This window comes from Ceratotherium simum, chromosome 15 (assembly GCF_057802395.1).
Source record: "Ceratotherium simum simum isolate JZ-2026a chromosome 15, ASM5780239v1, whole genome shotgun sequence".
In the NCBI taxonomy this organism is placed as follows: domain Eukaryota; kingdom Metazoa; phylum Chordata; class Mammalia; order Perissodactyla; family Rhinocerotidae; genus Ceratotherium; species Ceratotherium simum.
In genome coordinates this window covers 38,843,929-38,869,748 of record NC_141914.1, presented here as the reverse complement: position 1 = coordinate 38,869,748, position 25,820 = coordinate 38,843,929, and the positions used below count along the sequence as shown (strand labels likewise).

Genomic DNA, 25,820 nt, shown 5'->3' with positions numbered 1-25,820 from the left:
GCAGTTTCCCTAAGAATCACAGGGAATACAGAGAGATGGCCATATTCTTAGACATGTAATTTTCCCCTTAATGAGTAACCTTACCCCACTTCCTTGCTTGATCCAGTAACTCAACCACCAGTTGCTGAAGGCGGTGCTGCCCACGTTCAGCATGAAAAGGGATATGATGACCAGGAATGCCAAAGGGCCCCCAGCAGCCCGGATGTAGACACCATATACTGACCAGGGCACTGAACCCTGCCCCTTCTCTTCCACTTGCACGAGCTGCCCTAGGTGAGAAAAAAAGAAACACGAACTCAGGAGGAAAAAGCTACCTTTCCAAAACTAAGTCACTGATAGAAGAGCAGAATCAAAGAGAGCCCATAGTTTCACAGGGCCCTATATTAGAATTATTTCCTCTTCATCAGAAGCTTTTGTTCATCCATTTAACATTTATTAAGCACCTACTGTGAACCAGGCCCAGGATGAGGCCCTGGAGCAGTAAAGAGGATTAAGACCAGGTCCCTGCCCTTGAGATCTGGCTAAGGATCCTTCCACAGTCTAGAAGGACAGATAGATAAATAAACACAGAGGGGCTGGCCCCCGTGGCGTAGCGGTTAAGTACACGCCCTCCGCCACTGGTGGCCGGGGTTCGGATTCCAGGCAGGCACCAATGCACTGCTTGTCAGGCCATGCTGTGGCATTGTCCCATATAAAGTGGAGAAAGATAGGCACAGAGCCTAGGGCCGGTCTTCCTCAGCAAAAAGAGCAGGATTGGCATGGATGTTAGCTCAGGGCTGATCTTCCTCACACATACACACACATACACACAAAAAACAACAAAAACCCCCACATAATTATAGTAAAATGTGCTAAATGCAATACTAGATCTCTATGCAGGGCAGGATGGGAACACCCAGGAGGTGTGCCTACCCTACTTGGGGAGCTGTGGGGTGGTTAGCAGGAAGGTTTCAGGGAAGACTTTCTGTGCAGTCCATACTGCATCTCAAAAGGAAGCCAGAGTGGGCCAAGGGGAGAAAAATAGGGGCAGAGGAAATACATCAGCACCAGCACAGAGGTGGGAAACAGCAAAACAGTAAGTACAGACAGCCAGTTTAGCATGGCTAGATTACATGCACATAAAGAGTGACAGGAGATTAGGTTGGTTAAGCAGGCTGTGGTGAGAGGATAAAGGCATTTGAACTTGATCCTTCAGACAAGAACTTCTCAAGAGAATGGGCTATGGGTGTGTGTGGAGATTTGACTCCCTGGCCCTATTAGGTGGGCCTGGATGGCCAGACCAGTCACCTCTGGCAGTGAGCAGCCTCTTCCATGCAACCCAGTGTCCCATACAAATAATGGCATTTTCTATTTGTGCCATATCAGGACAAAGATTAGAAAACACTGCTTTGAAAATGCAAGGCCACTGAAAGGCTTCACGCAGGCAAGTGGGTTGGTTGGTCTCCTATTTTTAACTAGCTCTCTCAGCTGTCTTCGTGGAGGACAGATTTAAAAGGAGGCAGCTGTTAACACTCTAGGTAAGAGATGATAAAGGCCACAACCAGGGTCGTGGCAATGGAGACGGAATTTCAGGAGGTAAATTCAGTAAGACATAGTGATTGGCTGTAGGAGGAGAGAAGAGGTTCCAGGATATCTCCTTGGGGCTCCCTAGGGTGGTCAGATGATTGACGCTGATGGGAGACTACAGAGAAACAGCCCTACCGGAAGCCTCTGCCTCTTTATCACATATGATGTTTAATTATCTTGAAACAAGCCACACACACCATGAGCACTTTAAGAATTGTGAGTCTCCAGGTTAGTGCTATGTAGATGAGAACAAATGTTTTCTAAGGATATTCTGTTTTTTTATACTGCTTGTGGCAGGAACTGACAGATGTCTCAGCCTTTTGTGCTGTTTTTGTGTGCTGTGAGAGTAAGGTTATCTTAAATTACACCTAAAGTCAAAATCTCATACGTGGCTTATTAAAAAAAGAAAAGATGGGCTGGCCCGGTGACATAGCGGTTAAGTGCTCGTGCTCCGCTGTGAGGGCCCAGGGTTCGGATCCTGGGCACGCACTGATGCACCGTCATGCTGTGGTGCCATGCTGCAGCAGCGTCCCATATAAAGTGGAGGAAGATGGGCACGGATGTTAGCTCAGGGCTGGTCTTCCTCAGCAAAAAGAGGAGGATTGGCAACAGATGTTAGCTCAGGGCTGAACTTCCACACACACACAAAAAAAAAAAAAGAAAGAAAAGAGGAAGAGAGTGGTGAATCAGGAGGGTTAACTCCTAACACCCAACACTTGCTGCAGTCTTAAGAACGAGGAAGTGAAAACAGGCCCATCGTGGCAAATCCAGGAAAGGGCCTGGATTCAAAACGTCAGGTGAGTTACACCTGAAACTAACATAATGTTGTATGTCAACTACACTTCAATAAAAAACATCAGGTGAGGAGGTGACACAATAAAAAGAGCTTTAAAACAGGACTGCATGTTTTCCTTTTTTTTTTTTTTTCGATAAACTGACATGCAGCTTAAAATTCACAAAGGTGAAAACGCCTAAGGTATTCCAAATACCATTTCTAACTCCCAAGATTTGTTCCAGTTGATAAGACAAAGGGTTTAAAAAACAGGACCAAGGACTCTGCACAGGGAAAGTCAAGGAGGAAAAACCCTAGCTGTAAGTCCTCAGCACAGTCCTGCTGCAGTCTCATCACGACAGGCCGAGGAGCAAATCCTTCTAACAGGAGCTACTAAGGACGGGGGCATTCTTGGAGCCAGAACGCCTCTGCCCTGGTTGGCACTGGCTTTTAAAGAGCAGAGGTGAATCACAGGAAGGAAGGGTACACCTCTACCCACCATTCAGTGTTTCCTTACTCAAGATGACTCAGCTATGACTACCTACACCTGACCCCACCCCGAAGAGGAAGAGAAGGCACAAGATGAAAGGTCACTCTTATCACCTGGGTCTCTTTAAGCAAACAGAAGGTGCCCCATGGTCTCCTAATATTACACAAGAATTTTGTCATCCCAGAATTACAAGGCCAGATACTCTACAACACACAATGCTATCAAACATCATGAATTACCACATGGCATAATTTCTGATAAACTTTAATGACAAATCTAAAATCTCAAAAAGGTCCTTACCTTCCTCTGGCTTCACGGCTTTCTCCTTCTTTACTGATCCTGTTTTAGGACCCTTCTCTTGGGTTTTCTTCTGTGAACCACTGGTTTCCTTTTTTGAATTAATCTAATTAAAAAAGTGTCTCCAGTCATGATATGGCCATTCAGACAAAAGCCCAAAGGACGTATTAGAGAATCGTCTATTGAGCTGCTGCTATTATTGAGAAGAGATACATACAACTTCTTAAAAGGGTCACCTATACTCATTTCTTGTACTTCCTCAACTCCTTAAATCTTTGAGATCTGGGTTGCTACCCTGTTATCCAATTGACATTGCTCTCTCTAAAGTCACTAAAGCCCTAAACTCCAAACACAGTAGCCTTTATGCCGTTCTTACCCACTCCGACCTGACCAAAGTATTAGGGCTGGGGTCATTTCCGTTCCTCGCTTCTCTGATCGCCACATCACTAATCAAATCATAGATCTGATCATTTTCCACTGCTACCACGGGATAAACTCAAACTTCTCAGCCTGCTTTGCAAGACCTCCACATTCTGGCCTCAGTCTAACTCTGCAAGTTCCTCTCCCATTCCCGTGCTCTTCACTTGAAATGCCCCTCCCTCGTCCCAACTCAGTCACAGTTGTCCTCATTCAGAGGGATTCAAATCTTACATCCTCCCTAAGGCAACTTAGTCTCCTCTAGAATAAGGCTCACCCCTCCCCAGTTCTCCCAGGCACTTGGTCGGTACTCTATTATAGCACGCTGCTATAAATGTGACCTGGTGTTACAGTTCCCTGTAAAAGCATAAGTGCATTGGTCTTCCCTAGGAGACTGTGAGTCCCTCAAGGACAGAAATGATGTCTCACGCACAGTTATAACCTACACAAGGCCTAGCACCCGGACTGCCCAGCATAGGGCACACAGAAACTTTATAAATATTCATCAAATTGAACCTGAGAAAATAGAAACTACTTAATGGTCTCCTTTCCAAGTTCCTCTTATATCTTTATATAGGAAATTCTCTTAATATACTTTACTACATTTAATTCTATGTCATAGTCAGCCTCATGACCCCACTTTGCTCTCCAACTAGACTTTTTAAATTGATAGCGAAAAAAATCAGAAAATAATATAAACTTTAGAGCCACATTTGGAACACAAGATAGGGCTCTAAATTTTTTAAATTCAATTTATTTCAACTAAAACAAAAAACAAATCAGTTCATCCATTTATCCCACCTCCCAGCCCCTGCCTCTGGCAACCACCAAACTGTTCTCTGTAACTATGAGCTTGGTTTTTTAACAAATTTATTTATTTATTTTTAGATTCCACATATAAGAGATCATATGCTAAGGATTTTTCTCTGACTTAGTTCACTTAGCATAACGCCCTCGAAGTCCATCCATGTTGCTGCAAATGGCAAGATTTCATTCTTTTTTGTGGCTGAATAATATTCCTGTGTGTGTGTGTGTGTATCACATTTTCTTTATCCATTCATCCATTGATAGACACTTAGGTTGTTTCCATATCTTGGTTATTATAAATAATGCTGAAATGAACATGCAGGTGAATATATCTTTTCAAGTTGGTGTTTTCATTTTCTTTGCATAAATACCCAGAAGTGGAATTACTGGATCATAATAGTTCTATTTTTAATTTTTTGAGGAACCTCCATGCTGTCTTCCATAGTGACTACACCAATTTACATTCCCACCAACAGCGCACAAGGGTCCCCTTTTCTCCACATCCTTGCCAACACTTGTTATTTCTTGTCTTTTTGATGATAGTCATTGTAACAGGTGTGAGGTGACAACTCACTGTTGTTTTGACTGGCATTTCTCTGATGATTAATGATGTAGCACATCTTTTCATGTACCTGTTGGCCATCTGTATGTCTTCTTTGGAAAAATGTCTATTCAGATCTTCTGATTTTTTTTTTTGTTTCTGGTGAGGGAGACTGGCCCTTAGCTAACATCTGTTGCCAATCTTCCTCTTTTTGCTGAGGAAGATTGGCCCTGAGCTAACATATGTGCCCACCTTCCTCTATTTTGTATGTGGGATGCCTGCCACAGCATCGCTTGATGAGTGGTGCACCACTCCACGCCTGGGATTCGAACCTGTGAACCCAGGGCCGCCAAAGCAGACCATGCGAACTTAACCACTATGCCACTGGGCCGGCCCCCAGAGCTTCTGATTTTTTTTTGGTATTGAGTTGTATGAGTTCTTTACATATTTTGGATATTAGCTCCTTATCAGACGATTTGCAAATATTTTACCCCATTCAGTAGATTGCCTTTTCATTTTGTTGATGGTTTCCTTTCCTGTGCAGAAGCTTTTTAGTTTGATGTAGTCCCACTTGTTTATTTTTGCTTTTGCTTTTGGTGTCAGATTCAAAAAATCATTGCCAAGACCTATATCAAGGAGCTTCCTGACCATATTTTCAGGTCTTATGTCCAAGTCTTTAATCCATTTTGAGTTAATTTTTGTGTATGATGTAAGATAGTGGTCTAGTTTCATTCTTTTGCATGTGACTGTCCAGTTTTCCCAACACCATTTATTGAAGAGACTGTCCTTTCCCTGTCCTTTCTCTTCTTTCTTGTATATTCTTGGCTCCTTTGTCATAAATTAATTGACCATGGGTTTATTTCTGGACTCTCTATTCTGTTCCATTGACCTATGTGTCTGTTTTTATGCCAATACCATACTGTTTTAATTACTGTAGTTTTATAATATAATTTGAAATCAAGGAGCATGATGCATCCAGCTTTGTTCTTCTTTCTCAGGACTACTTTGGCTATTTGGGGTCTTTTATGGTTCCACACAAATTTTAGGATTATTTGTTCTAGTTCTATGAAAAATGCCACTGGAATTTTCATAGGGATTGCATTGAATCTATATATTGCTTTGGGTTGTATGGACATTTTAGCAATATTAATTATTCTATTCCATGAGCATGGAGTATCTTTCCATTTATTTATGTCTTTTTCAATTTCTTTCTTTAATGTCTTGTAGTTTTCAATAAGGAGGTCTTTCACCTCCTTGGTTAAATTTATTCCTAAGTACTTTATTCTTTTTGATGCAATTGTAAATGGGACTGTTTTCTTAATTTCTCTTTCTGATAGTACCTTATTAGTATATAGAAACGCAACAAACTTTTGTGTATTGATTTTGAATCCTGCAACTTTACTGAATTTATTAATTCTAACAGTTTTTAATGGAGTCATTAGAGTTTTCTATATATATCATGCCATCTGCAAATAGTGAAGGTTTTACTTCTTCTTTTCCAATTTGGATGCCTTTTACTTCTTTTTCTTGCCTAATTGCTCTGGCTAGGACTTCCAATACTGTGTTGAATGAAAGCAGTGAGAGTGGGCATCCTTGTCTGTTTCTGATCTTAGAGGAAAAGTTTTCAGCTATTCACCACTGAATATGATGTTAGCTGTGGGCTTGTCATATATGGCCTTTATTTTGTTGAGGTACATTCCTTTTGTACTCACTTGTTGAGAGTTTTTATCATAAATGGATGTTGAATTTTGTCAAATGCTTTTTCTGCATCTATTAAGATGATCACATGATTTTTATCTTTCATTTTGTTAACTGTGGTGTATCATATTGACTGATGTGAGAATGTTGAACCATCCTTGCATCCCTGGAATAAATCCTACTTGATCATGGTGTATGATTCTTTTAATATATTGTTGAATTTGGTTTGCTAATACTTTTTTTTTTTTTTTTGCTGAGGAAGATTCGCTGTGAGGTAACATCCACTAACACAAGTTGTTTTTCTCTTGTTTTTAATATTATCTTCTTGTCTTCCACTTTTTTTTTTTAAGATTTTATTTATTTATTTTTTCCCCCCAAACCCCCAGTAGATAGTTGTATGTCACAGCTGCACATCCTTCTAGTTGCTGTATGTGGGACGCGGCCTCAGCATAGCCGGAGAAGTGGTGTGTCAGTGCGCACCCGGGATCCGAACCCGGGCCGCCAGCAGCGGAGCGCGAGCACTTAACCACCAAGCCACGGGGCCGGCCCCTTGTCTTCCACTTTTGACATTTTAATTTTAATGTGTCTTGGTGTGGCTCTCTGGCATCTTCTTATTTGGAACTCTCTGGGCTTCTTGGATCTGGATATCTGTTTCTTTCCCCAGGTTAGGGAAGTTTTCAGTCATTATTTCTTCAAACAAGATTTCTGTTCCTTTCTCTCTCCTCTCCTTCTGGGAGTCTTATGATGTGAATGTTAGGTTGTTTGATATCATCGCATAAGTCCCTTAAGCTATCTTTACTTTTTTTCATTTTTTTTTCTTTTTGCTGCTCTGATTGGGTGAGTTCCACTGCCCTGTCCTCAAGTTCATGGATCCTTTCTTCCACTTCATCTAGTCTGCTGTTGAAACCCTCTAGTGGATTTTTCAGTTCAGTTATTGTATTCTTCAGCTCTGTGACTTCTGTTTGGTACTTCCTTATACTTTCCATCTGTTTGTTGAAGTTCTCACTCTGTTCATCCATTCTTCTCCCCAGTTTGGTGAGCATCTTTATGACCGTTACCTTGAACTCTTTATCAGGTAAACTACTTATCTCTGTTTCATTAAGGTTTTTTTCTGAGGTTTTATCTTGCTCTTTTGTTTGGAACATATTCCTCTGTTTCATTTTGCTTGATGCTCTGTGTTGGTTTCTATGCAGTAAATGAAACAACCACTTCTCTCAGTTTTGAAGGAGTAGCCTCATGTAGGAGGTGAAACTTGTCATTCAACCCTGCCTTAGCTCTTTGTTGTCTCTCCAACCTTTGTGCTTGTCCAAGCAGCCTATTATATTTTTAATAGTTCCCAGCAGTTGAGGATGTGCCAAGACCTGTCAGTGTCCCAAACAAAAGGATTTCAGCACTTAGATTCAGGCTGTCTGGAAGCCAGATCCTTAGGCATCAGCTTTTAAAAGTATGCAAATATATACAGTCCTGTGGGCCCACAAGTATAAGGCCAACTGGCCACCAGGTGATCTGCAAGTGTGCCCTAGGCAGCAATTGCAGGAAACAGGGCTCCAGATGAGTGTATAAAGTCTTTTCTGGGGGATACTGGTGAGCTGGAGCAAGGCACAGGGAGAGTGCCAAGATGGCGTCCACAGCCTACATTCCTTAAGAGCAGCTCTGTAGGTCACTAAATGTGTACCAAACCTGAAGCCTGCCCCTCAGGCCAAAGCTCCAGGCCAAGCGTGTTTAATTACCTTAATTACACTGCAGTCATAATGATTAAGCTAATAAGACTTCTTCACAGAAAGATTGAGCTCCTGAGTCTGTTGCCACTTGTTGCGCCCCGGGGGGAGTAGCTGTTTAAGAAATCTTTCTCAGTTGGTTATAGTCCTGTGGGACCCACAAGCAAGCCCCACTGGCCACCAGAGCCAGGCGACGTAGAGTGGTCCCCTAGCAGTAGTCACAAAAATCAGGGTGCCAGATAGGGATATGAGCTCCTTTCTTGGTGACACTGATTATTACAGTCCCAAAGGACCAACAATGCAGGCTCCCCTGGCCTCCAGAGCCAGGTGACCAAGAGGCATCCTCCAGGTGGCAACTGCAAAAATTGTGGCACCAGGTGCATGCAAAAGCTCCCCTTCTGGAGATACTGATGCTTTGGGACACGGCAAAGGAAGAGCGTGAAGATGGTACCTGCCACTTTGCAACCCTGGAGAGTGTTCCAGCAGGCTCCTAGATGTGTGTGTTAAATTAGACGCCTGGCCCTCAGGCCAATGCTTTAATATAAGCAAGTGAGTCTCCTTCACTTTAAGTCTGGGTGCAGTTGGCTGCGGCTGAGCTGGGCCCTGGGGCGGGTGAGTCCGAGCACACAAGCCCTTTAAGAGCAGTTTCTCAGATCGCATCAATCTTGTGGGTCTGGGTACGTGAGCCCTATTGGTTTTCAAAGTTAGATGTTTTGGGGGCTCATCTCTCAAGTGTATGTCTTAAAAGTTGGGATGCCCAGTGTGGGTTGGGATCCTTTTCTCCTCAGGGAGAAGCTCCAGGTTTTGAGTTCCCTCCCAGTGTGGGTTGCCACGCTGGGGGTGGGGTTTATGGCAAGATCGTGTCCCAGCGTCTCCTACATGCTTCAGTGTGGTTTTCTTCTTGTTCGCCCAATGTTTAGTTGTCACTCAATCAAGTTAGGTTTTTTTAAGAGGAAATTGTTCCATATGTAGCTGTGGACTCAGTATGTCTGTGGGAGGAGATGAATTCAAGATCTTCCTACAGAGCCATCTTGAACCGGAACCCAGATAGGTCTCTAAATTTTATATTTACTGCAGTGTATGAATAAATGCACTGTCTAAAGAGAAAATTACCATTTGATGACACTAACTAGAGTAAGAACATTAAATATTATTTCATTTAACTGATGCAACAACTCTAAGAGGCAAGTGTCATTCCCATTTTTAAGATTAGGAAACTGAAGCTCAGGAAAGTTAAGCGACATACTGAAGGCTTGCTCCTCCACTACAGCACATGGACCCTCCATATTCTTTTGTTCCTTGGACGTTTCATATTTTAGCTTCTCTCCCTCTCATTTTCCCCTCCACATCTACAGTGAGGAGGAAATAATCTGAAGAGTCCAAAGTACTCTGAGAGTCATAGGGAGAGATCATAAATCCAAATCTGGTTCAGGTTGTCTCTATGGAAGTTACTGATGACAACCGGAGTGTTTGAGTTGCACCAAAAGGCCTAAAACACATCAGTCATGAACAGTCAGTTGTACTGTACCTGAAATCAAACAGGATGACACCCAAAGACTGAAATAAGACTCCCAGAAAAGGTCCCAACAACTGTCTGCTTTTCTCTCACTCAAACATCAAAATGACCTGGTAGCTAAGAGGTAGCTTTTAGCCCAGCCTGAGTGCACCCCCAGGACCCAAGGTGACCACAGAATAAGGAGTTCAATATGAGAGCAGGTTGGCGAGCAGGAAAAACAACTTCTTTGGCTAGCTCCAACTAAAGCTAAAGGCTCCAACTTTTGCCTTTGCCTGACTCGGAGCCAGAGTAAAGCCATGGAAAGCCACCATCTTTCTGTGTTGCCACAGGAGGCAGGGCAGCATGGCAGAAAGATACTTTGGAGTTAAACTGCCCTTCTTAGCAAGCTGCTTAACTCTTCTGAGCTTCCGTTTCCTCAGATGTAAAAGTGGGGGATAATCACATTTTGTCACAGAGCTCTGTTAAAATGACTAAAGAGGATGACATCTATAAAATGCCTAATCCAGTAATTGGGACACAGTGGGTGTTAGCTAATGAGCACCAAGTCAGCAGCCAAGATACCATGGATCATTTTCAAATGTATGCAATATTTAATTTCTCTTTCTTGGCTCTTTATTCACTTGTTGATTAAGAAAAGAGCTTCATAATGCTTCAATCAGGATTGATGAAGTTTTTGAAACTAAGTTATGGCTGAACAACAGCACATACTGAGCCCATATCCTTCTCCCTGTCATTGCCTTATTAACAAGTTCTCAGTGACAGAAGACCGATCCCATAATCCTGCTCTCCTAGAGTGGAACCAGTAGGTGAACTAAAACACAGCAGTCTGGTCACCAGAAAATAGAGCCCCTGCCAATATGAGCCAGACACTGAGTTCAGCTGAGATGTCTTCATCACTCACTACAGTCATGTCTCCCTTGCTAGAAAGGAGGAGATACACACAAAAGCCACAGGAATCTTACCTCAACTGGGGGAGTCTCTCCCAGCAACAGGTTATTAAAAATGGTAGCATAATCACCACTGAGATTCATCAGTTCCTCATGGGTGCCTCTTTCTGTGATACAGCCCTCTTTCATGAAGATCACTTCATCACAATCAGCCAGGTACTGGAGACAAAGGCAGGGACAACAGAGTGTTGCTGGTATTTGTGCAAATACATCCAAACACCCATACCTTAGTTCAGCGGTTCTCTTGTGGAGGCGACTGAGCCTCCCAGGGGACATTTGGCAATATCTGGAGACCTTTTTGGTTGTTACAGTTCGGGGGAGGGGTACCAATGCCATCTAGTGGGTAGAGGCCAGGGACGAATAGGACATCCCCGCCCCCCTCAACAAACAGCTAACTGGCCCCAAATGTCAATAGTGCCAAGACTGAGAACACCTGCTTTAGTTTATTGTGCCTTGAGAAGTAGTTCAAAGAGCAGTTCCTCCCGTTTTTGACATAAATCTGCTGATGGAGCCACATGAGCCTTGCATGAAACTTCACACCCTTTCACTGCACTCAGAAACATACATAATTACAGACTTTCTGTGGCAGAATGGAGGGTTAGCCCCCTAAACTTGACAGCATATGCAAAACAGATGGCAATATCCTTGAGCTGCCTCCAAAGTGGCTGCTAGTCATGGAACGATAGAGGGAGAAGAGCTTGTTTTCCCTAAACAGTTCCCACTTGCATGGAGCTATTAACACAATTCTTTCCAAACCATCTCATACCCAAACTCCATTTTCAGCCTACTCTTCTCAGCCCTTTTACTTACTGATTTATATGCAGAAGCTAACATGCTTCAAAGATTTCTGATTCAGATGGCCATCTGGTACACTGGTACAACTAACTTTATTGATATAATGGGCCAGGGGGCTATTTGCTGAGGAAATGAACACTGATGATTCCAGGAACCTCTAGGGAGCACCCCACGCAGGTTACCTGGACCAAGCGCACCTCCCTGTTTCTGATTTCCTAAGCTAAGGTAGGCAGCCTGGGGCAGAAAGCACCATACCTGTAACTGGTGGGTAACAAATAGAACCGTCTTGGACTTGAGGTGCTTCTGGATAGCACTGTTGAAGATGTGGTTGCCCACATGGGCATCTAAGGCACTGAGGGGGTCATCCAGGATGTAGATGTCCCGGTCGCTATACAAGGCCCGGGCAAGGCTGATCCTTTGGCGCTGCCCACCACTCAGGTTGGCTCCTCGCTCACCAATCTACAAGAGCCCAGAAAGCACAGTGAAGCCTCCAACTCAAGTCCAGAACCATGCTTAGTGATCACCCCAGTCACCTCTCCTCTCCTCCACCCAAACTGGCTCCTTCTACTGAATTCCCCAGCTGGATGAACAGCCACTGTGATCCTCCATGGGATCACATGGGAACTGGGGGAATCAGCCCAGATGCCTTCTCCTCTCCCACAACCATCTGGATATTAATCAGTCCTACATCTGGCCTTGCCGCTCCCCCTGGACACCCCACTCAAATCCATTTTCCATGGGCGGAAAGATCTTTCCAAAACAGAAAGCTGACCATGTCCCATCCTTGCTTAAAACTCTTCAAGAGCCCTAAAGGATAGAGTCTAAACACCCAAATACAGCATAGGAAGCAGGCCCTTTGCCACCTGGCTCCCCAGCAGCTCTCAGCCTCCACTGCCAGTCCCCCTTCCACACCCTGGGTTCGAAGCCATTTTATATTGTGTCTATTATGAACACACACAACTAGTGTCATGCTTTCTCCTGTACCATATCTGCTCGGTTCTGGCATCCTGTCCTCTGCGAAACCTCCCCCACCCTCTTCTCCACTAACACCCAAAAGAAAGGGCACTCTTTTTCATCAGCTTTTTTTGTGCCCATATGTTTGGGTGTCTCATCTTCTCAACTGTAAGCTTTTTGAGGGCATAGATTATTGTCCTATTCCTTTATATTCCCAGTGCCCAGCAGTTTCTGCACATGTAGCTGGCATATAACAAGCACCCGATAAATGTTACTAAATGACCAAATGAATAAATCAATTGTCAAATGGTAACTGGCTCTGTATTTTTATAAAAACATTCAATTAATTCAGAGGTTTTCAAACTGGATCAGATATCAGAATTACTTGCAGGGCTTGTTAAAACAGATTGCTGGGCCCCACCCCTACAGTTGCTGATACACTAGGTCTGGGGTGGAGCCTAAAAATTTGCATATCTAACAAGTTCCCAGTGACGCTAATGCTGCTGATCTGGGAACCACCTTTTTGAGAAGCAGAGAACTAATTAAACCATTCACCAAGTCTGGTTTGAGGGATTTAACTGAAGTCAGCTGAATAAGTACCAGCCCCAGAGACCTCCAGGGCAGGTCACGGGAGACAAGCATCAACACTGAAGAACACAGAGGAGTTCCAAAGACACACCTTGGGAAACTGCTCCAGGGCAGAGAACCAAAGAAAGATGGATTTGTTCTAAGGCCTCTTTCTTTTGAATGGAAAAGGGCTCTCTACAGACTGTATCTGAGTAAGCAGGTTGGCAGAATAAAGTCCCGGGAGGAAGCTCAACACGCACATGCTTGACTTAGGGTTTTAAAAATGAATAGTGTAGAAAATGTTAACTCTGAACCAACAATGGGATTTTGTTTAAAATCCACATGACATATGAAATATTTATATGCTTAAAACAGTTAGTGTTGATATCCCTGCCCTAAGGAACAAATGCTTTCCTAAGATAAAGTCCCAATAAAAGCAAAACTGCCTGTGTTTTGCAGCAAAACTGCCCACGCATTTAAGATGCACTCCTAGGAGGTGGCTCTGGCACAGCCCTGCCATCCATCTTCCAGAATCTTTTCTGCTAAACATACTGCCCCATCAGGGCCAGAAGACTCATACCTCAGTCAGGTCACTGTGGGGAAGAATGGCCAGGTCAGGTCTTAGGCAGCAGCTGTTCAGCACAGAGTTGTATCTGAAGGACATAAAGAGACCTAGCATCAGGGACATGGTTGGAGTAGAGCCTGTTGACTTGGGTTGCCTTGCGTCTCACACGGCCAAGATGGAAAGCATGACAGAAACCAAACATTCCTTGCCTTTCTTCATCAAATTCCTTCCCAAAGAGGATGTTGTCTCTCAGAGTGGCATTGAGGATCCAGGCCTGCTGGGCCACATAAGCGAAGGTTCCACTGACTGCAATGCTGCCCTCTAGAAGTGTCATCTAGGGAGACAGACACCATCCAATGGCATCATAACGCAAAATCATCACCCTAAGATAACAGAACCCCCCACATTCCACAATTGAGTTGAAAGTTTGGGCAATTTCCTTGGATGCTTTTTGGACTCAAATCCAGACCTCACCTTTGTTCCATGGAGAGCTACAGCAGCAAAGAAAATCAAAGTTCTCCTTACTTATGTGTGATGGGAGCCCAGTATAACCCATGACTTGAATGAACAAACACTTCATTCAGCAACCCATAGCTACTTTATAGCCTTTCTTCCTAATTGCAAACTGTTTTAATTAAGGGAAGCACAAGCAGAAGGCCCTTTCAGAATTCCCCTGAGGAGGATGCTGTGCGGATTTACAAGTCCCTGCCTCAAGATGAGGGCAGGCCAACTCATCTACAGAATTAATCCAGGCTGTTGGCTAGACCAGCTGCTTCTGTAAAATGAGCACCGAAGGGAAAAAAATTCCAGTTAGACATTAACTAGTATTATAGAGTATCCATACAACGATGACAGACCCTCCCCTCCAATAGGAAGTGACTGTATGATAAGCCATATGCTTTGAATTGTGTTTTCACAATTGATTGATAGGATTGATACGAATTGATTTATCCATTTTATCCTCTTTCAGGGTTCCTTTTGGCACCAACGGTAGACATCTGTCTTGGGTTAGGGATGCTATAGCTTGAAACAAAATTTCGCCGGCCAGCCTGCACAGTACATGCACATACAAGCTTGTCCTCTCAAACACCATACACAAAGTGTACACACACAGGTGCACCCGCCACAGACCGTGACACAGCAGGACCAACTACCCACACACTGGTAAGCACTCTGAAATGCACTCAAGTGTTCAGAAACCCACGGAGGGTCTACTGTGGAAACCCAACTCTTCCGGCCGCTGCAGCACCAACACCCGACGCTGCAGACTGCCAACAAAGAGTTAAACTGTAAAGAAGGGGGGCTGACCAGTATGACCAGCCTCCCTATCAGAGAGAAGGCTGTCAGAATTTGATCCAGAAGCAAAGACCCACTCAGTTTTCAATCTAACCATTGCCCACTCAACCCTCCCCTCCCTTCATTCCTCCTGTGTCTCTTATCACTGGCCCTTAAATCCAGCTGATTATCAGAAATCACCTAGGAGGTTTTTGGCTTTTACAAAGACCAATGGCTGGGCCCAACCACTGACAAGTCTCATAAAGTAAAAGGGGAAGGGGGCCTGCCACTCCAGATGATTCGAACGCAGCCTTCCTCAAACTACCTTGGGCACCACCGCTCTTGAGGAGAGCCACACTCTACCAATTGTGACAGTGACACTGAACAAGACAAAATATTCCATAACCTGGATGCTACAAAACACTCTTCCCCAACCCCTTCTCCCATTTGTTTAATTTCCTCAATATGGATTCATGATTCAGAGGACCTCAACCATCAGGAGGTAGGAATAATCTTAAGTTTATCCTCATCTCAACCATCTAAGTCAAGCTACATTAATTCAAGATGAAAAGCAGGTAGGAGTACCTTGGGTTTTGTTTTTTTCCCTAATTATTTGGTTCTAAAACAGTAAAAGATAATTTATCTTAGCTGAATGACCCTCCCCCCGGCCCCCACTCTAAATGCTGACGGCCCTCTGCTGGGCCATCTGCGCTCTCTTCACTCACTGCCTTGTGTGATGCTTGGTGTCTAGAAGGCCTAGGTTTCCAACTAGACCATGAACTCCTTGTGGGCATAATTCTTAGGTTGAATTTCTAGGTTAGGTTGAAAATGGACTGGGGCTTTGCTTCTAGATCAAATCCTGACAGCTCTCTCTGACAGGGAGGCAGATCATGCTGATCAGCCCCACTTCTTCAGTTTGTTGGCAGTCTGCATTGTGTTCATTTCTTATCTCTGACATTTCCCAACACACTGGCACACCCATGGCACTCAATAAATACATACTGAATAAAAGAAGGCAGGAGAAACAAATGACTCCAGCTGGGTATCAAGTAGTCATTCATCAGGTATCCTCTGAGTCCCCTTCCGGATACAATGCTATTAAGGGGTGCAAATGCAGTTGTGGGGGGCATGATGCAGACTAAGGTTCATTTGGTTTCTCCCTTTCTTGACTCTCTTCAGGAAATAAGTTTATTTTTCCTGAGACCCTTGCTAAGCCGAGTCCAAAGCAAGAAGCAGAAAATACCAAGGACAATAACAAAATCTTACCTGGCCAAAAATGGCTGAAATGAGAGAGGTTTTTCCACTTCCCACACTGCCACAGATTCCAACCAGTTTACCCTGGACAAAGCACATAGAGAGGAAGGTCATTAAGAGACTACTGACCACTCATCTTTACAGACTTCTGATTTCTTTGAGGAAAAACACATTAACGACAGTCCATCAATATGGGAACTGCCATCCTGATGACCCAGCAAGTCACTTACCTCTGCTTTCTCCCTTGTCAGACACCTACTTCATAGGGTTTCTGTGGGGATACACTGAGCTAACAGATATGTAAGCCTTTTGGAAAAATAAATAAGCAGCTAACATTAATGTATCCCACATCACTTACAGAAAGGCCCAGGCCCTTTTCTACTTTGTTGGTAACCCATGTTTTTTGACTATCTATTTATTTTTGCTGTTGTTTTTGGAAGAGAGGCAGGACTCTTAAATTTTTTTTTTTATTTTCCCCCCAAAGCCCCAGTAGATAGTTGTATGTCATAGATGCACATCCTTCTAGCTGCTGTACGTGGGACGAGGCCTCAGCATGGCCGGAGAAGCGGTGCGTCGGCGCGCGCCCAGGATCCGAACCCGGGCCGCCAGCAGCAGAGCGTGCGCACCTAACCTCTAAGCCACGGGGTCGACCCAGGACTCTTAAAAATTATTTTATTATGACTTTTTATCCAGGGTCTATAAATTATTTTCAATAAAAATTATATGCACTGTTGTTTCCATTTTTATACAAAACATTTCCAAGAATCTGAGGAACATTTATATCGTCAATCCCACATAATATAGAAAAGCAAGCCTGTGATGAACTGAATATCCTTAGGCCAAACAATGAGATCTCAACGGGCTGTCGTAAAAGTTTTCAAGAACAGACAGAGGATTTTAACAGGGCCACTTGTTTCGCCAACCCTGTGTTGGCTCAAGTCTCACAGCGAAGGAAGGAATGAAGAGTGGTGGTGTGGAAAGAGCAGACAGTCTGGATATGAATCCCAACTCCACTAGCACTTGACAACTGTGTGATCTTGGCCTTGTTACTTAAACTAATACTGTCTGTCCCTCTCACTGGGCTTTGAGCAACTCGAAGGAAGGAGTCATCCTTATAGAACCAAGTCCGGTGTCTGGTACTTAATAAAAGTATGTTAAGCAAACAAAGTTTCTGACACGGCCCAGGAGTTTGAAAGATTACAGCCTGGTGGTATGAGGAGACCAAGTCATAGGTGCAGTCTCTGCTCAGGTCAGTTAGGTTTACCCAGAGGAAACTCTGTTCTGATGACTAAATGGTGACTAAAGGAGACACCAACAATGAAGTAAGTGCCTTTGGCACAGAAGACATCAGGGAAATATTAACTTCCTCCCTTCCCCTCCCTACAGTGGGCAGGCCAGGAGAATTATGGTATCTCCCTTCAAATAGCTAAAGGTCTGTCATGTGAATGTGGGCTCTAAAGGGCAGAATGAGGACCAATACATAGAAAGTCGAAGAGTAAACTTCAGCTGATTATGAGGAATAATCCTCTAATACAGCTGAGTAGCAATGTAGTAGAGCTGCCTTGAAAATCAAGATAATAGTTACTAAATACGAACCCTATGGTTAAGAGTTAACTGAAGTCAAAACCTGACTTGAGTGCCTTCCAATGATGAACTACACTAATTGTTTCAGGTGGTCTCACTAAGGACCATCTCCTCCTCTTGTTTATAGCTTTCAAGAGCTGGGAGCTTTTGTTCTCTCTTCTCCCTAGCTCTGGATCTGTGTAACATGTCTCTAGTCATACACAGCATTGGAACCCATCACTCCCTACTTCCAGTTATGTAGATAAACCTTTCTCACCACCACCCTCCGTCTAAGACATCCTTGTGCTCCTCCTGGGTTAACTGTTCTCCTTGCCTCCTTCCTTGTTTCCCAACATACTCCTCTGAATCCAGAAGCTAGAATGATTCTCTTTATACGAAAGTCAGATCACATCATTCTTCTGCTCCAAACCCTCCAATGGCTTCTCTTCCCATTCAGAGTAAAGCCCAAGTCATTACAGGGGCTCTGGCATCCCAAGTGCCTCTCTGCCCCCAGCAGCTACTATCCTCTCCTGGGCTCACTCTGCACCAGTAACAGGCACACTGCAGACTCAGGGCCTTTGCATGTCGGCTCCCTCTGCCTAGAATGCTCTTCCCTCAGATACCCAAATGGCTTACTCTCTCACCTCCTTCAGGTCTTTACTCAAATATTCCTTTTTAAATGAGGCATCCCTCAGGCAACCTATTTAAATTGCATCCATACCTGCTCTCTGCTCCCCTCCCCTTTCTTCATAGCCCTTATCGCCATCCGATGTACAATATACCTATTCTACTTGTTTACTGTCTGTCTTTGCCCACTAGGATGTAAGCTTCCATGGGGCAGGGATTCTTTTGTGTTTGGTCTTTCACTGCTATATCCCAGCCCTACAACAGTGCCTGCATAGAGCTGGTGCTCAAAAAAGGGCTGTTGAATGAATGGATCTATATCCATCTGGGACCCTCTGGATGTGGCAGCCCTCAACACAGTGCTGGTTCCCAGGCATATTCTGTATTTTAAAAGCCTTGAACCTGGAATCTGTGTTCCAGCCACTCTCTACAGGAGGGCCTCTGAGAGACTCTAGTCCTGTGCTACTTGGGTGACATCATATTCCAAAATGAGCCTTTACTTACATTAAAAATAAACAATTACCACAGAATTGTCGAGGATAGCAGCATTGAGAGTACCTATTATATGCCAGGTTCTATGCTGTGCACAGCCTAGTGGTAAGGAGAAGCCCACACAGAGTTATAATAACCAGAAATAATTATTACAGCTCACATACAACTATAACAACCAGAAATCCATTCAGGGCAAACCCTTGGAAAATCCACTTGAAGGCTTCATTGCCTTGCTTGTAAAATGAGCATCTCATGAGATCAGTTGTTATGCATTTCTATTGTTAAATGCCTAAATACTCCTTTTAGAGGTCGAGCTGCTCAGATTTGCTCTTTAGTTCAAAATCACTCCCAGCCACAAAGTATTTTGCTAAAAGGAATGGCAGCTGCCTACTCTTCCAGAATAGACACTCGGTAGACAGAGAGGGTGCAGGCAGGGGGCGGGGAGGCAGAGGGCTTACCTCTTCGATTTCCAAGTCAATGTTGTACAGCGTCCTCTGTAAGCGGAGGTTGCCCAGGTGGACATGCTTGCCCTCTTCTTCCTCAGGACTGGGCCGCTCGTCACTGTCCAGGAGGAGGTGGCCCTTCTGCTCTGCCAGCACCGCCTGATGCTCAGTGCGCTGCAGCTCCCTCACCTTCTCTTTCTTGCCCCTGGCAGCCCTCTTGTCTTTTTTCGTTTTGGGGGTCAGCTTGGGTGAGTTCTGGATACTGGAGTGGGAGAAGTCCCATGCCAAGGTGGCATTTTTCATCTCTATCTTGATGTGAGGACTGGCTGGTTTTTTCTTTATCATGTGAACCTCTTCCATTAGAAACAAACTCTGATAGGAGTTGTGAGAGAGGTGCAAAGATGAGACACTGGATCAAGACCAGGGAGACAAGCCTAGGGCGTACACTCACGTAGCAAAACACATCAGGCTATACAGTGGAAGGAAGCTGAAGGGCAAAAGGCAGCTCATTAGTGTAGCCCAGCCTCAGGCCCATCGAGAGGTCACAGGGGTGTGGGGACACCCTCAGGAGGGACAGGAGCCTTGTCAATTGCCCAACACTCTACACTTCCTGTTACATGCTAAACTACCTTTTCATTTTCCACCAGTCCAATGTGGACCAAAGGACATTGAGTTCACTGGTATGCAGCCCCTTGTTCTCACCCAGGAGTCGCTGAGTCGCAAGCAGTAAAATGCTAGCAGGAAAACCAAGGGGCACACTGGTGTCCTATATAGACCCTCATCTCTCTGTTTCTCTTCCAGATCACTCCTGTAGAACCCCAAGCCTGTGCACGTCCCTCATGCTCAACGTGGCACATGTCTAGTGGGAGAGGCTGAGCCGAGATTGTGACCAGGCCTAGCTTGCTCAGGTTAGAAAGAGTAGCGAAGGTTTCACCAATGGTAGAGCACATCTTTTCGCCAACAAGTTCTCATGTCTTCAAAGTCCCGCCTTGGAACTTGAGAGAATTCAAACAACCAAAGGAACGGACTTGCGTGGAAGTGAAGGGTATTTCCCTCAGAAACATCCTTGGAAAAGGAACAAGACTCTGTCCTCCCACTCATTCCTAGAGGCCCACTGAGTTATGTTAGGGGAAGGAAAATGGAATGCTTGAAAAGCTGTGTTTCTGAAGTTAGATCTGAAACACTGACCATAATATATCTCAGCCCAGGACTTACACGTTTCCACGACTTTGAACCCACTTCTGACAAGTCTCTTAAACCAGTGATCTTCTCTAAAGAATGCTATCTCAGCTAGATTCCCAATATGATAAAAACATTTTTTTTAATAAAAACATTATAAAACAACATTAGAAAGTCTTCAGAGAACAGATGACTTTTAGGGTCAGGACTCTGCTTGGTTACTAAGAACCTCCAACTATTTTAAAGTTTGCTGGTGCTATTAAATGTAGCATATAATCCTCTTCCCCCGAGAGCAAGCCTTTTCTCCTGGATTCTCAACTTCTAAGCTTGCTGTTTTCCTCCCTGAAGTCGCCACGTCTCCTCTCTGTTCCTAATCCCCAATCTTCCCAGAGGTGCTGGAAGTGCCATGGTTCTAAATCTCCTAGGAAATCTTCACTCTTGGTCAACCTTAGGTTTAGTTTTCTGAAAACAGCTATTGGTTTCATTTGTTCAGACCCTCCCTGAGAGACCGAGCTAAGAATAGCATGCCAAATATTCCGACCACCTTCAGAGAGTAAAACCCTATGCTGATTGCATTCCCATCATTTCTCTCCCGCAAAGAGTTACTAAAAGGATCTTTTAGGCCTCAACAGACTATTAAAAATGATGCTAGTTTGCACAGCTCCTTCCCCACGTTTCCTTCCCATGGGCTCCCTGCAGCCCCTCCTTCCTCCCAGGAGGGTTTCAGCCTCAGGTCACTGCCCCGACATGCTGAGACACACAAGGCCCTGGTGACACTTGGATTTATATCTACTTGGATTTGCACCTGCCAGGACAACAGAATTTCAGAGGTACACAAACCATAAACCTCAACTTTACCACAGGACACTGACTATAAAACACACCTCTCATTCACTGGAAGAATCAAATAAGAATGTATCTGTTGAGCAGAAGAGGGGTCTACTCATAGAGTTGCCAGATAAAACACAGGTTGCCTAGCAAAATTTTGATTCCAGATAAACCATGCATAATTTTTTAATATAAATATGTCCCAAGCAGTTATTAAGTGGGTGTCCTGTGTTTGTATTTGCTAAAGCTGGCAACCCTATACTGGTGACAATCTTATCAGAAAAGTCACAAAGGGGCTTCTCATGGCCTTTCTACAGTTATCATCTTCCTAGAAGGAGGAGAAGCAGGGAGAGGGGAAGGAGAGGGGGGGAGAGAGGGGGAGGATGGGAAGGAGGAGCAGGGAGAGAGAAGGGAGGGGAGGAGAAAGGGAAGAGGAGGGGAAGGAGAGGGGGAGGAGGAGGTGCAGGGAGAGGAGAAGGAGATTACCAAGAGCAATAAGATAGAATGGAACTAAAGTCTCATGGGACATATCATAGAGCTGTGGGTGATTTTGCTTCTATTATTAACTCTGAAGCTTCCTGGATAGAGGAAGGAGGGATAATGCAAAAAGCCACCTGCTAATACAAGTCCTCACTAGTAAGTAAAGAGAAGAGAGCTCTCGAGAAACAAAGAGAGAACAAATCTATACTGTAAACTCCTATTCCTTCATCCCAAATGCCACCAAATCCATTCACTAACAAGGACAGAGAAACAGAGGGACAAACTTATGGTCAAAACATTTGCCTTCTTCCACGGCTGGATACTGCAGGTTCAGCAAAATACAGCTCTGATTACAATTAGACCATTTCTTTTCCTATGGCTCTGGCTCTTGGCCTTCTAGCAGCCAGGTTGGGGTGAGGGAGGGCATGGAGCTGGAGGTCATCCTTGAGGACTAGCCTTCTCAACAAACAAAATTCACCTGGCTAATGATAAACAAGTAGAATATAAATAAATCTTGGGAAGCTACTCTCCATTCTTCTTAAGAGAAAAACCCAATTTGTTTTCTCCTGAACATCTAAGGTGATGCTATTAATCCTCAAACACCTGAGCCTCAAGCCTTCAAGCCACCAGCACTGCTTCTGTATTGTTCTTCTCTCTAGCCAAGGAGGATTAGCAGGAGCTACTCCACGCAGCGGTTTTGTCAGGGAAGTCCAGCCCACACAGGTGCTGCTCCTCTTCTCTCTTTTTTTTAAGAATTAACCACCTCCAAATATCTATCTCCCTCCACCTTCCCAAATATATCTTCCTCTTGTATCCTTATTTGTATTATTCTGAAGGCACAAAGAACAGTCAAGGCATGATCAACTAACCCCCTTAAGAAAAAACCCGATACTTAATTGAACTGCACTTCTCAACATGATCTGGTTTTATGACACCCGTTCCCACGTCACTGCATTTCCTGCATCCTGAGTGACAACCCCAGGGCAGGAAAAGAAAGTACTGAAAAGTGCTCCGCAGCATATTGACCAATCAAAATGCCGAGAGCATCTGGTAGAAGCAGATGGTAGATCAGATGAGGAAAAGCTGACAGTCACCTGACAGCTCTGATCGTCCAGGGTTGAATCACTTAAAGGCCCAGGAAGTTATGACATATATCCACGTCAGTCCCAGGCAGAGGGCCTAGCTCTGAAGGGGAACTGAAATCGTGGGAGCCCACACCTATTTATTTATGTGAAAAGGTCCCTTAATTCAGTCTCCTCCACTGCCCCCTTTCTTACCAACATGCCAAAAGGCTAGAGGTGAACAGAAGTGCAGCCAGCCTGTGTGGCCCACTGGAATCAAGGCAGCCGTTAGTTTTGCCAGGGACGGCTCCTGACACGGAGGAGGGGAAGGGAGCCACTTACCTTAAATCTGTCGACAGCAACCGATGCTTCTGAGAGGGATTTTACTGAGAACGGTGTAACTTTCAAAGCAAAAGTCATGGAATTGAAGACAGTCACCACTGTGAAAGCCTGAAAATAGGAAGCCTGATTAGGCTATGCAACTAAAATAACAAGACATCATCACTTTCCTCTCAGGTTTAAGGAAGGCTGCAACTCGACGGTCAAATGTTGGCTCAAATCAGATATGTTTTTTTAAAGGTGGAGTTTTTATGAGACCTTCAATTAAAATTCTCAGCAAATCTGAACCAAAGGATGATCTGTAATTTCAGAATTAAACCCGAAGTTGGGTTGAGGACCTGTACACTATTTGTGCATTAGGACTAATCCCTACTCTTCCACTTCTCGGCTTAATCACATGAATTAAAAATCCAAATCCAGTAACAAGAGGACCATAGCATCTCCATATGTGGTGTTTCTAAAATGTTCCCAAGCCCTGAGGGCTCACTGACCTGTGCTGCTGTCAGGTCGAAGCCAAGGGTCATGTGAACAGAGAACGTCACCACACTGGCGATCACCATCACAATGGGAGCCACCCCGACAGTGATGCTCTGAAAGTACCCAGCTTTTTCCAATATCCGACGTTCCTCCTCTCGGATTTCTAAGAATAAAAAGCAAGCCAATTTCTAAAAAGCAAGCCAAACTCAAAGCAAGTCAAAAGAAACCTTGGGATATTGCTCCTCTGTCACCAAACAAGAGTTGGTAGGTCTTCAGCCACATATAAGTTTTAAAACGATCCTTGAACACCTATGATGCAAAAACTAGGTCAATATGACTATCAATTACTATCATTAAAGCTGGCGTACAAGACTGAGGTTTGAAAAGAATCAAGTCACAGGAATGAATCTAACAGAAACCAGCCACTACATAGCTGTACAATAATCATCTTCTGCCTTATTCTGATTCTTTTTGCAAATTTCTTATGTTTAGAAGGAATGAACATATTAATTGTACTTGCAATTGGCAATTTTGTTTGCTTACCTAGTTGTTGTTTATTTCTTACTTAGGTATTTATAGGAAAGACTATACAACAGTAATGGAGAATTAAAAAGGAACTAAGATTTACTAGAGTGCCTACTATATGTGGGTGTGGGATGAAGGCTTTCACACAACAAACAGTAAGGATGATTGGAATGAAATGAGTGAAATACAATTTTTGTAGGCAGAAAGATTTTTCTTAAATATTTGCAAAACTGACACCCTTATTAACAGAGCAACCACAGAGTACTGAAGACCATGGAGGAGGACGTATGACAATAAAGCGGTGAGGTATTTTCAAGCACAAAATCAATTCTTCTGAGAGGCTATGCACTGACCTTAAAGGTATTACCACTGTCCAAGACACTGGGAACTATCTTCAGAGCTAGTTCATAAGTCATATTTTTAAAAATCCAACTCATTGCTTTAATATTTATCATATGCCTTGCCCAAGTCTATACCGAGCATGAACATTCTTTTCAAACTAACACACACAAGATACCAAGTCAAGGGCTGAAGGATGAGTGGAATTTCACAAAGATGATGATAACTATAGCATCTGAGAGCCAGAAGGGACCATCAGCAGTCACCCTGCCAAGAAGATACTTGGCAGATGTCCAGTTAGCATCCATTTATTCCATTCAATGGGCAACGAACTCACTACTTAACGAAGCAGCCTAATCTACTGCTGGACACCTCTGAGTGGTCACCTCCTCTGGATGACCACTCATAAATAAAGCCTATGAACCGGAAACAATGTTCCTAAAGGTTTAATCGACAAACCAAGCAGTGAAATTAAAATAGCCTCCTTGATCTGAACATTGTATTTCTATTCAACCTAAAACTGCATTAACTTTTTAACTGCAGCATATTCAGGGTTAGCACACTATGAGGTTATGGTCAATTAACAGCCCACATCTTTCATATTTAAATTAAGTCTAAATGTAAATATGCATTCTTTTTTGAACTGTAAAATGTCTTTAAATACATCCTTCTTAAAGTTCACCTTTTTTAAGGCCCATCATTCTGACTTCTGTTGAATCTTTTTGAATGCCCATTCTGTGCTAATTTATTCCTCCAAGCTTTGTGGCATTTATATATTAGACATGTTTATGTCTGCACTGAATTTACAGATCAGGATGGGGTCAGGTTCTGAGAACCTGGTGACTCAATATAAATAAATTATTTGAAAAGATAAAAATAAAACAACAAACCAAAAAAAAAAAACTCCTATGAATGAGTGGCAGAGCTAGGCCCAGAGTCCAGCTGTCCTGACCCCCAATCCAGCTTCTCCCCGAACCCCCCCAGGATCTCAGACCTATCTATCTACGGTGCACATGCACCCACAGAGTGGAGGGGCCAGAAGTGGAGCTCTCAGCAGCCGCTTGATATTGTTTTCTGTGATATCCTCATGGCCAGGCCAGAAAATTATGGGTGGGATGAGAGTATAGACAGGGGGCTTCAAACCGAATGAATTACTCATAACTAGCTGAGTTATCTTGGGGGGAAAAAAAAAAATCACAATTTTCTCAGGTCTCAATTTCCTCATCCGTGAGATGACCTTATAGGTTCAAATCAATAAGATCCCTCTCAATGTAAAGATCATAAGATATTA

The 25,820-nt window shown here is 43.8% G+C and overlaps 1 protein-coding gene across 3 annotated transcripts in view; it reads right to left on the bottom strand.

The window, feature by feature from the left end:
- The window catches only part of ABCC5 (ATP binding cassette subfamily C member 5), an 80,749-nt gene that overhangs the window by 22,612 nt on the left and 32,317 nt on the right, over positions 1-25,820 (bottom strand). For all 3 annotated transcript variants that reach the window (XM_004424667.3, XM_087439927.1, XM_087439928.1), the window contains 10 exons: positions 23,680-23,828; positions 23,192-23,299; positions 19,317-19,673; positions 16,192-16,263; positions 13,860-13,984; positions 13,666-13,738; positions 11,820-12,023; positions 10,785-10,928; positions 3,129-3,231; positions 85-269 (listed from right to left, as the gene is read on the bottom strand). In XM_004424667.3, the coding sequence (XP_004424724.2) occupies positions 85-269; positions 3,129-3,231; positions 10,785-10,928; positions 11,820-12,023; positions 13,666-13,738; positions 13,860-13,984; positions 16,192-16,263; positions 19,317-19,673; positions 23,192-23,299; positions 23,680-23,828 (1,520 nt within the window). The remainder of the gene's footprint in view (positions 1-84; positions 270-3,128; positions 3,232-10,784; positions 10,929-11,819; positions 12,024-13,665; positions 13,739-13,859; positions 13,985-16,191; positions 16,264-19,316; positions 19,674-23,191; positions 23,300-23,679; positions 23,829-25,820) is intronic.